This window comes from Harpia harpyja, chromosome 5, assembly GCF_026419915.1.
Source record: "Harpia harpyja isolate bHarHar1 chromosome 5, bHarHar1 primary haplotype, whole genome shotgun sequence".
Taxonomy (NCBI): domain Eukaryota; kingdom Metazoa; phylum Chordata; class Aves; order Accipitriformes; family Accipitridae; genus Harpia; species Harpia harpyja.
Genome location: NC_068944.1, coordinates 9,892,010 through 9,904,173, shown reverse-complemented (window position 1 = coordinate 9,904,173; position 12,164 = coordinate 9,892,010). Strand labels below are relative to the sequence as shown.

Genomic DNA, 12,164 nt, shown 5'->3' with positions numbered 1-12,164 from the left:
GAATACTGTGTCCTGTGTACATGAGAAAGAGTCAGTAGAGGACTCACCAGCTACAAAAGACCATGAGGAGACGAGCATGTGATGTGGAGGACAACTTTAGGGAGCTGGATTTGATTACCTTGGAGAAGGCAGCAGCTAAGGAAGGGATCTAATTACTGTCTTCTGCTACCTAAACCATGGCTACAGAGAAGGAGCCAGACTTCAAGAAGGTGCAGAGGGAAAGGACAAGTGGCAACATTCACAGGCTGCAATAAAGGAACTGCTGATTGAACATTCAGGAAGTTCTTCACAGCGAGTGGTCAAGCACTGAAATTGCCTGCCCAAAGAGGTGGGAAACTGCTATCTTGAAGACTTATAAAACTCAGCTGGACTTGGGCCTAAGCAGCCTGATCTAATCTTGAGGCTAGTCTTTGTCAAAGTGAGCAGAACTTCAGTGTTAGCTTGAGTAGGGTGAAGTTTCCAACCGCTGAGTAGCACTCCTTGTCTCTACCCATCTTCTTTTCAAATGGAGGATTTTGGAGGCTTACTGGAAAGACAGCACAAATTGAATAATTGAAGGAAAATTATTCTAATTGTCAGTGTCCTCATCTTACAGTTAATTGTTTGATTTCAGTTACTTACCACCTCTGTGGTGCTTTTCTCTTACCTCTCAGCTGGACTAGATGACCTCCAGAGGTCCCTTCCAACCTAAGCTTTTTTATGATTCAGTCATTCTGCCTGCAGAGGTCCCTCTCATCCTACGTTTCCATGATTCTTAATTCATTGGATATCTTCTGTGAAACGGTGGCAGTCCTTTTCTTTCCTGACATTTGGAAAACTTTGGGACCTACAATGCAACTTCTTGTTGCAACTCATCAGCATGTCTTCAACATCAGGTGGTTAAAACAGTAATACAAGTCTTTCAGCCTCATATTGTAGGGGCAAAGATGTTATTTGTCCTGAGAATTATTACTTGTCCTGTTGCTCATAAATACTTAAGAAGTGATAAGTTATGTACCATGCAGTACGTGATTCTCTGAAGCATAGCTACTGTCTTAGACTACCTTGTTTTACTGAGCTTTCCCTCCTTCCTCATGCTTATACACTGTACTTACAAGAGAGCCGATGAGACATTCTAATCTCCATTGCTTCTTGTTGGAGACTCAACTATCATACGTGCAGCTTTGAGGTTCACTGGTATGTTCACAGAAAAAAACCCAACCAAACCTTTTCACTTTTTTGCATAGAGGAGGCATGCCTACCTCAGTTCAATCCATACTGACTTCTTGTGTGGGATTCAGCTGCCTGAACATAAATGCTGTTAGCGCACAAGTCTCCCATACACCTTTCATCAAGGATGCCTGGTGGTTTCTAAAATGATAGTATGTGCCTAGGTTTAAGCTGCTGAATCCTGCCCTTTAAAGAAACTGCAGCCACCTCAGGGCCAGTAACTGTTCTGTTTGTATAATGCTTCTATTGCAGTAGTATGGTAGAAACCCTATGATGTTGCTAATAATTCTTCTTAATTTTCTAGCCCCATCAAAGAAGAAAGCAAGGTGAGAATACTACCCCCACAGGGGAATCAAAAGAGATTTTTTTTTTTTTGAGATCTCTTTACTTATTAAATAGATCTATTTTTCTGTAACAAACATCATCACGTATGGGGAAAATATTTTATATTGTCTTTCCACTGTACTTATTCCTCTTGTGTAAATTGTTCCTTCCTGTCCATGAGGAAATAGTAGCTATGGCTTTTGAAATATTGCCCTGGTTAGGCAGTTCAGTAGCAGTGTGATGTACTCGTACAAAAAGATACTGCAATTCAAATTTCAAGCTGTTACCACTTTATTTAGGGTGCCATTGCCTGAGTAATTGTATAAAAGGCACCTCAGTTCATATAGGAAGAAAAAAACCACCATTACTTTAGTCATCTCCTTTAGCTGATCTGTAAAGAAGTTCATTAGTACTACTGATCTCTTTGAGAGTCAGTCAGAATAAGGACCTTTAAGAAATAATAGTATTTTAAATATGCCATAGAAAAAGATGTTCTGTATTGGTAAGTGATACAAATTTGGAAATTGAAATATTTTGATTCTAGATACTATGAGTAAACCTAACTTTTTAGTAATCTTTAGAATGCATCTTAATATTGTCATTTCTTTCTTTTCAAGGCGGGAAGATTACTGTAAGCATGAGGTATGTAGAGGTAGTAATTCTGCAAGTGTCTTATGTTGTAGCAGTTTCCTTATGCTTGCTTTTCATTTTTCTGAAAAACTTTTACTTTTTGGCTTTATTTGCTATTTTATTAATATTATTGCAGAAGCAAAATAATTCACATAATGACCAGAGTTTTGTGTTCATCACAGCAGAGGGGAAATGGATACAGTACATCAGGCTGCTCATCCACCTTAACTCTCGTAATTCCTATTCAAAGTCACTGAGAGTCTCAGACCCAGTGTCTGCAGGCCAGGTCTCCCAACCTGTGCTGCAGTCTCTACCACTCTGTTTTGCCCCTCTTCAGATCAGAGGTATTCTATACTGAAGGTTTGGTTTAAATCTTGAGATATAGCTAAAGATTTACAATCCTTTTTTCTAACTCAAAGGTGAAACTCAAAATTATCTCTCAAGTATCGGTCCTGAATAGCACAGGGCACAAACACTGAGAACTGCCTCATTTTTGTCTTAGTAGCAGAGGTTGTTTTGCAATCTGATGTATTCTGTGGTGATGTCTTGCTCTTTTAGGCCTCAGGGTGGTCAGGTACTATGCTAGATGCAGCTGGGCGCTTGACTTTTTTTAAACATGAGGTTGGACCTGAGTGAGGAAAGCCTGGGAAAGATAGCTCTTGTAGGTATGTAGCTTAGATGTGAAATGTGTTCTTCCTGGTATTGGAAGTAATGCAGTTGTATTTGTAGTAGCTGCTGCCTAATTGCTATTGAGGCTTTAATGTTATATGTTTATGGCTGTGACCTAAAATTACTCTCTTTTCTTTGTGTTGACTTTTGTTGTTGGATAAAAGATTAAAAGGTCTTGTTTTGTACAAGATGATGCAACAAATACTGTAGTATTCAGTCTTTTAATTTCTCTTCCCCATTCTACAATCCCACAGAATGATCCTGTTCGGAAACAGAAAGCTCTAGAGTTCTTGGTATGTATGTAAAATAATTGTGATAAGAGTTGTGCAGCTTCACGAGTGGGATGCAATGAATATTGTGAAGGAGCCTCTGATTACTGATCAAACTCATTTGACCACAACTTTAATTTCTGAGTTCTATTTTAATGGACTCTGCTCTTTGAAAAGCTAGTGCAGCTGTAGCATAATGTCAGCTCAGAACAACTTGCTGGATTAAATGCGAGCTCTCTACCTGTTCTCTGGATCATTCTTCCTTTGCTGAGGAGCCACCCTGACAAGCAGCGTTAGCAGCACTGATGTTGCTGAAGTGCTGTTGGCTGCCCATATCTGATGGGATTGTTGATGAGAAGGAGATGGGATTGTCACTGCCTGCGATGCTGTGGCTAGTGCTGCTGCTGCAGAACCAGACAGCCAAGTGAAACTGGGTGATCCTGAAGCACAGCTGCTGGCGTTGGAGTGAGGAAGTTTTATCAGTTCAGTTGCTGTTAGGAGTGGCATAGTAAGCCTCGGTTTGTCTTTTGGGCTTATGTTGTGAAAATATCTGACCATTTATATTCACCATTTTACTCCATGAAAGTCATGTTCTGTAGCTAAGGCAATTACAAAATTTCATTTGAGTCTGAATTGTGTTTATACACTGAAATCATAAGTAGAAGTTTTGAGATGTATACTTTGTTACCAACTGAAGAGATGTTTTTTCTCTTTCAGTTTTTCTTCTTTTTTTTCTTTTAAACTGTGGTTACTTGTGACTTTAGGAAGAGGTAGAGAAAAAGCAAGTCTGGCGATAATCCATAAACTACCAAAAATGCTTGGTAGACAGTTAATTGATTTTTATCTGCAGGAATCACAGCTATTCCTTACAGCAGACTGTCTATATTCTTTCAACTTACTGTAATCACTTATAAATTGATCTACTTGCTAATCAGTCTCTTTGGACATTAAAAAGACAGGTAGCCATAATTGTTCTGCGCTTTATAGAATTGTATCGGTATCTTTTGGTATCTCTTATTGCCAAAATTACACATAGGAAAATTATAATGGAAACTTTCATCTTTTTGTTAATAAAACAGGGGAATCAAAGGCATTTGATGGTGCTGAAGCTTACTTCTTATTCAATTTTCTACACAGACAACATAAATTTAGGACTTGTGCCCTTCTCCATCTGCAACAAAATGTTCATGATTCACAGATTGGGAGTGGGACAGACATCCAGGTTTATGTTTTACCTTTTATCAGGCCATAATTATGTTCACAATTTTATTTTTTCATATGTGTGTGTGTGTACATGTATATTATGTATGTATTCTATATCAACTAATCATATAAACTTGGTTATACCAAAATCAAAGTATAACTCTGATCTGTTTGTGTATATGACCTTCGGCATCCTAATGACCAGTTCTAACCATGTTTTTCAACAGGAGACTTTTCACATCACCTCAGACTCAGAAGCAACACTTGTTGTTCATATTACGCAGGAACTCACAGAAGCTTTGAAGGCCTTTTGTGAAAAGAAAGCAGCAGTAAGTAGCTTAACCTTGACCAGAGTTGTTTTCCCACTGGGATGAAAGGAGTGGTTGAACTCATTGTGTTAACACCCTGCCAAACTGTAATAGTTCAGGCATAGGTCAAAACCCCCCAGTTAAATATACTTTAATTTTTTTTACAATTTCTAAGTACCAAATACATTAATTGCCTGGCACATTTCTGTTAGTTTTCCATCTGTTTTGGTTTTCTTTTGCATGCTTTCTTCCCATTTGGGGCACTATTTTGCTTCATGATGTCTGGTTGTCATCCTTCCTTTGCAGTTGGTCCCTTGCTTGATAGCTTTTCTTCTAAGGTTAATCAGGCTTTAACTGCTACCCAGATGTGTTGCTGCTTTTTTTTGCGGGCATGTAGATAAGTCTTTCTTTCTGGTGACTTGTAGCTCTGCTCCCAATTGAGAGCTTTAATCTGTTAACTAAGGAACGCAAGATGTTCCTGTCTTTCTGTTGGCCCTTACAAACCTCCATAGCTTCTTTGCATAAAAATTGAATACGTGTAGAAAAAAGGGTCTGAAGAAGGACCAGAATGTGTACAAAAATGACTCATCGCCTCTGGCAGCTACTGGTTCACAAAATTCAGCATGTGTTTTTCTGAAAGGTATTTCAGACTGGTTTCTTAGGCATTAATAATATATTCCATGTGAGCTGAGCTATGGTACCTGTCTTTGTGCAAATGCCACCACCACCTTTTTGAATGCTACACTTTCAGAAATGTCATGCATTTGAATATAACGCAGTTCTCATGAGCTAGTCAAAAATTCTTGCCGTAGCTTAATCTCAGGCGGTAGCTGAGCCTTCCATTCTGCATTCCCCAGCTAGAGACAGGATTTGCATATGTACCAGTTTTATATTTCAGGCAGGTGATGTTGAGGGATATGGGGCAAGAAAGTAAAGTAATTTGAAACAGGTGACATTGTCTTCCCCAGACACCTCATTCTGTTCTCCAGACACATACCTCTTCCAAATAATACTTTTGAAAATTGCGGTTTAATATGGTAATTGTGAACAACAAAACAACACATCCTTCATATAGAGTTTGCTGTCACCTAAAATTGTATTCTGCTAATTCTGCTTTCTGCTATTCTGCTTTCTATGGGGAACTTGCTATTTTTTTTTTAGAATGCTGAAGACTTGAGTTTAAAAACAGACATTCTGACCTTTTGCTTTATCTAGGTTAATTATACTAACAGTCTGAGGCCCCTGATGTCAATATCTCAGGATGAATTTCCAGGAAAGAAAAGCATCCCAAAACAGTATAAGCCATATGGAAAATCCAAAGGTAATTTAGATGTTTTGTTCTACTAGTTTAAGTCTACTCTTAATACTGCACAGATTGTGAAAATTTACTTTTATGGCCAGCCATAGTGCTTCTTTGCTAGAGTACTGTGTGTCTTTGCCCCTCCGAGTCAGTTCAGGATAATATTTTCTGAAGCCTTAATGACTTCAACCTTGACTCTCTAAGAACACTTCTGTCTCACTGAATAGTATTACAGCAGTAACGGTTATTGGAAATCCAAGCAGTAACCTTTCCTAACCTATTTAACATGAGGATTTTGGGGTGAAAAGATGCTGGACTCAGGTAAGACGTAAAGGCAGGAAATGGGAAAAGAACAGGAGAAGAACACTTCATAAAACCTCAAAGTAGTTGTGTTTTCAGCTGATATTTTAGTATTTTGCCAACTTCTAGTGCCAATTTTTTATTTATTTATTTATTCAGGAAATTCTAACTGGAATCAAGGTTTTTTGTCTCAGTATGAAGAGTGTTCTGCAGCTGCTTCTTTTGCTCCTGCGAACTCATACAGTTACCAAACAGATGATGGATCATCTTCCTATGGACTAAGATCTAATGACTTTGCAATGATGTCTGCGCTCAGGGACTCTTTTGCTCTTCAGACTGGAAGTCCTGCCAGTGGTATCAGCGAATGGCTGAGACAGTTCAGCCGATCTGCTTCTGGCAGTAATTCAGCTGGTGGGGCCTCTTCCTATGAGACAAGTCCAGTGAGTGAGTACTCAGCAGAATGTATGTCCAACGATGTGCGAGGAAGTAAGCTCCCTGATAATAGAATCTTGTGTGGCGGGGAAAGTACAAACTGGAGGAATCAACAAGCGTGTACAAAAGCAAGAAGTGTAAGTGATCAAAGATTATCTTATCCCAATTCTTCTGCCTCATATGCTTCATCTGGAAGATATTCCACAAACTATCTTTTGCAAAGCTATTCCTCTTACAAGAATGATGAGTCTGTGAATACTTGTATATCTTCTGCAAATTCTGCTGTTTCAGGAAGAGGTGGCTCCAGGTGGAACGAGGACTCTAGCTGGAATCAGAGCTCTAGCTGGAATCATGAGAGCTCTAGCTGGAATCATGAGAGCTCTAGCTGGAACCATCAGAGCTCTAGCTGGAACCAGGAATCTAGCTGGAACCAGGAATCTAGCTGGAACCAGGAATCTAGGTGTCAGGGATTCAGGCATCAGAAGTCAGGCTACAAGAGTGATTGGAGTTCACATCAGTACTCATTTTCAGGCAGTGGTTCGTACAGAGATTACCAGCAATTCAGAAGCTCAGATAAGATGTTTGATGAAGATGCTGTTGGTCTTACTCCTAACATTTTGAATAGACTACGGGGAAAGGACGTACCTACAATGACCAGGATGCTCAAACAGTTGGCTCCATATTATCCAGCACTTCAAAGTAAGATTGTGATTAGTTCTCATGTAAAATGAGTTACATCAACATAGTTGCTTTAACATAAGCAGGAGATTGTGCGTTGCAGAGATAGTATGCCCTGTTCAGCAGAGTTGAGTTCATTTTGCTCAACATCCGTATCAGTTGAGGAATGGCGTTAATTGCCTCTCTGAGGAGATTTTGCCTCTTGACAACTAAATAGAGCTGTGAGTGGGAGGAAATTCTGATAGCACAAAAATTTCCTGAGTTGAAAGGTTTGTCCTAGGTCATCTTGCTAACTAGGATCTTAAATCATGATCAGAGTTTGTACTGTTGGGGTGGCAACTATGGGGAGGGAATGTATTGGCATAAAGAAAAAAAATATTGGAATGCATGCAGAACCAAACTTGGATGGCATTATAATAGATGAAAGTACTCCAAAGGGATCAAACACTTTGGGATAACAAAAGAGAAATGTTATTAAAGAGCTGGTTTGTTATATGACAAATTATTTTTTCCAATTATTGTAGAAATATTCCTTAATGTTAAAAATAGTGATACACTATTCAAAATAAAAGATTCTTCTTTGGAAATAGATTATACGAGGGATTTAAAGGGAGGTGGGCATATGCTACTCTATAGCTGTTATTAGGCGTGAGTTTGGACAAATGCAAACTATTCTTATGGTACTAGAATTAGTTAATTAACTAGGTAGCTAGTTAATAGTAAAACTTTAACATTCTCTCTGCTGTATTATGTGAAATAACGTGAAATAGAAGTAACTTTAAATGTTTTTATCTCCCCTTTCTAGAACTAAATATTCAGACATTAGTCAATGTGCTAGTAGAAACTAGAGGAAAAGATTAAGGAGCAACAGCAGCTGAACTGGAAACAGATGAACAGATTGGAGAATCTCCATCTCTCGGCTTTCAGGAAAGAGACTGCATTTAATTCTGTGTTTGACTGGTTTTGGAAGGGGAAAGGGAGGTAGCGTTTAATTTCTTAACATGTGAAATATAGCTGGAACACAAACTTGCACATAACGGAGGTGAACATACTATTTTGTTTAGGCTTTTTTAATGTATTTGTTATATCTTAGTATATTACAGAAAAAATCTTTTGTTATTTTTTGAAAATATGTTAATGTTATTCTGTCAGCAAAAAGCTAATAACCCTTTTAGCACCCTTCCCAACTCAGAAAAAAAGAAACGTTTAGTTTTATGTTATCTACTTAGAATATTCACTGAAAATACAGGTCCGTTGCATGAAAATACAGGTTTACTTTTCTTCACACAAATGTAAGGCCAGTTCAGTTAATTTGAGGCTTTATAATTAGCATATTTTTAGAAATTGATACACTACATTTCTGTTTAGACGAAGAAAGGAGAATGTCACAGCAAAGGTATTCTCTGTCTTAACATGATGCTATATGAGGAAAATGTAATCTATTCTAGGGGATTGGTATGTAATGGAGCATATTACTTGCTTTCATTTTTGCAGAGTAAAACCAGTCGTGAAATATATACAGATTTTTTTATCACGTTGTTCGGAATGAAATGGTTACAAATCAACTAAAAAACTCATTTGATGGATTAGTCCATACTAAAATAAAAATTCTTGATTCTTTCTACTGGCAAAAGCGTACTAAGAAAGAGCAGAACCTATAAGGCAGTCAGGTAAAATAATAGGGAAAAATCAAAATGGCATGCTAACTGAGAAGCACTTACCAGTTCATGATGTTTGTCAGTGGTCCCTACTTACATTTTCTTTTCCCCAGACTTCGGAGCCACATGCTCATGAATGCCTGGCTTTAGATGTCTACTTTATCTAATCAAATCAAGCTTACATGGAGCTAAAGAAAAGAAGTGAGACAGTTTACTCCCCAGTGTCCGTTTTCCTTTTCACTGCTGTGTTGTGGACTATCATACCTGAAATATTTCTCTGTCTCTGTGCATTAAATACTTGTGCTAAACCAGGGTTAGTATGAGCTGTCATAGTATCTTTTTGCGTTCACTAAAATAACTTTTTGGATCTTGTCATGTAAATTTTAACAAAAAGGCATCAAAGCAATTTATTACAGAGCATACAAACTCGATTCCCTAAAATCCTCCTTTTGTAATTGTTTTGCTTATGCATCAGAAAAGATGCACTTTCCTTCTTCATTCCTGTTCACTACTTCCTTTCTTCCTTCTCATACTTATTGAAGGGTTTAAGTAGTTTCTAATGGCATACGCTTGGTAGTTGTGCCATACACTTTTATCCATTGAATTACATAGTAGACCTTCTTGCTTAAAGGGGAAAAATACTATTGTCTACCACAGGTGTCTGCCAGAGTTTTGATTTAAAACTCCGTGGGACTGATCAGTTATTATCTACATTTAAAAATTATCAGAAATTATTTACACAAATGTTACTACCATAGGTTTTTTTCCACAGAAAGTGTAGTGCAACTAAAATTCTGAAACTGTAGAAAAAAATGTTGCTAGCAAATGTTACTGCTACAACTCTGTCAATTCAAGTTAAGACCTTTTCAGCTGAGGTTGTTGTAGAGAGCTCTTTCTTCCCATTTCTCGCTCCCTTTGGGATTTTACTGCCATTACTGTATATCCCAGTGGCATACAGCAGCTGGATGATCTCTGCCCAAATTAGATGCTCTTTCTGCTTACACTTTCCCTTTTTATTTTTCGTTCTGGGGAACAGTTCCTGTCCCTGCTTCTTGTTGTGCAGGGTCCTGCATTGGGGAAATGGTTCTTGCATTTTGAAACGGAGTTGGAGTAGTGACCAAGTTAAGAGAGGAAATGCTTTTCAGCATTTATTTACTAAAGGTTTCCTGAGCTGTAGATAGCATTTGGAGTCTTGTAAATGCCCTTCACTGCTCTGTTTCAATTTTCAGTTCCTACCAAAATCAGTGAAATTTTTGAGATGATTGTCTGTTGGTTCTTATACACAAGTACTATCATGTAGGGAATTTTTTTTAAGCTGGTGGTATCTTGTAATATGGACTCCAAGCCTGCCTTATCTCTTGGGTGCAATTCCTATCAGCAGTGTGGTGTTCTCAGTTTTCTTTCAGTCACTTGGCTGAGCCAGTTTCAGCTGTATCACTGCTTTCTCCTTAATTCTCTTTTTATCTTTCTTCTTTCCAAAGATCTTCCTAGCTTTGGAAATTAAGAGCTTCACTGTGCAATTTCTGTACTGATACTGGCCTGGGGTCTGCCACTTGGCACTCCCAGGTTTGACTGACTTTTGGTCTATAGCTGTGACCTCTGCAACTGGTTTCAGAGACTTTTCTCTTGTGTTCCATGCCACCTGCCAACAGGTATAGCTGCCTTGTGTCAAACAAGTAGCATCTTCGTTACTGCAGGAACACATTCCTTCATGGAGTTCAATTTCACAGAATCATAGAACGGTTTGGGTTGGAAGGGACCTTTAAAGGTCATCCAGTCCAACCCCCCTGCAATGAGCAGGGACATCTTCAACTAGATCAGGTTGCTCAAAGCCCCGTCCAACCTGACCTTGAATGTTTCCAGGGATGGGGCATCTACCACCTCTCTGGGCAACCTGTTCCAGTGTTTCACCACCCTCATCATAAAAAATTTCTTCCTTGTATCTAGTCTAAATCTACCTTCTTTTAGTTTAAAACAATTACCAATTGCCCTATCACAACAGACCCAAAAGTTTGTCCCCATCTTTCCTATAGGAGCCCTTCAAGTATTGAAAGGCTGCAATAAGGTCTCCCTTGAGCCTTCTCTTCTCCAGGCTGAACAACCCCAACTCTCTCAGCCTGTCTTCATAGGAGAGGTGCTCCAGCCCTCTGATCATTTTTGTGGCCCTCCTCTGGACCCACTCCAACAGGTCCATGTCTTTGCTGTGCTGAGGACTCCAGAGCTGGACGCAGTACTGCAGGTGGGGTCTCACGATTGCGGAGTAGAGGGACAGAATCCCCTCCCTCGACCTGCTGGCCACGCTTCTTTTGATGCAGCCCAGGGTATGGTTGGCTTTATGGGCTGCGAGCGCACATTGCTGGCTCCTGTCCAGCTTTTCATCCACCAGTACCCCCAAGATACCCACTAATTTCCAGGTATTCAAATGAAGGGCAAAAAGAAACGGACAGAAGCATCTTCAGGATGCAACTCTGCAAAGGGATTGTTTACTCCTGTGACAGGAGTGATGAATTTCCTTTTTTCCAGGGCTGTGCAGAATTGTGAGTACTAAGCATCATTGCCTCATTTGAAGGGCTTCTGTGACACCTTTCCTTTCTCCGCAGGGCCAGATACTTGCAGCTTGGGACTGTTTTCTTTTACAGGATCCACCCCGAGGATCCATCAGCCTGTTTCATTTCTTTCTCTCTAGCCAGCAGCTCATCCTACAAACATGACTCCTGAGAGATGGTGACTTTGGATTGTCTTACTTGTTCTCACTCAGTTCAACCCCGCCACTTTTAAAGGGGGATTCAAATGATGGTAAGAAGAGGAAAGCATAAATCCAGGCTTCTGAACTTTATGGCACCTGACCAGCAGTGTCTACAAAGGCTCCAGGTGGGAAGACCTCTTGGAAAAAGTAAAACGTGCCTTGGAAGTTCTGTCATCCTGCCAGTTACTTGTTCACCAGGCTAGCGTAAGCCGAGACCTCCTGTTGCTTCTGTTTTCCTGCATTGGCCAATTTCCTTGAATCAACTTCTGGCTACTCCTTACTCCCAAGAAACCCCTTTGCCTTATCTTGCTCCCATGTTGTATAGAACTGGAGCAGAATGAGTCCTCTGCCTGTTCCTGTTTCTGTAGACTCTGGTCCTTCTTCAAGAAACAGCCTTCACAAGGTAGGCAGCGATAGCCTGCAGAGCAGCATCACTTT

General features: G+C 39.5%; 1 protein-coding gene across 6 annotated transcripts in view; it reads left to right on the top strand.

The window, feature by feature from the left end:
• The window catches only part of LOC128141839 (uncharacterized), a 36,288-nt gene extending 26,991 nt beyond the window's left edge, over positions 1 to 9,297 (top strand). For all 6 annotated transcript variants that reach the window (XM_052787085.1, XM_052787084.1, XM_052787086.1 and 3 more), the window contains 7 exons: positions 1,514 to 1,535; positions 2,151 to 2,175; positions 3,087 to 3,125; positions 4,532 to 4,633; positions 5,828 to 5,933; positions 6,372 to 7,343; positions 8,128 to 9,297. In XM_052787085.1, the coding sequence (XP_052643045.1) occupies positions 1,514 to 1,535; positions 2,151 to 2,175; positions 3,087 to 3,125; positions 4,532 to 4,633; positions 5,828 to 5,933; positions 6,372 to 7,343; positions 8,128 to 8,183 (1,322 nt within the window). In that variant the 3' untranslated portion in view covers positions 8,184 to 9,297. The remainder of the gene's footprint in view (positions 1 to 1,513; positions 1,536 to 2,150; positions 2,176 to 3,086; positions 3,126 to 4,531; positions 4,634 to 5,827; positions 5,934 to 6,371; positions 7,344 to 8,127) is intronic.
• The last annotated feature ends 2,867 nt before the right edge of the window (positions 9,298 to 12,164 follow it).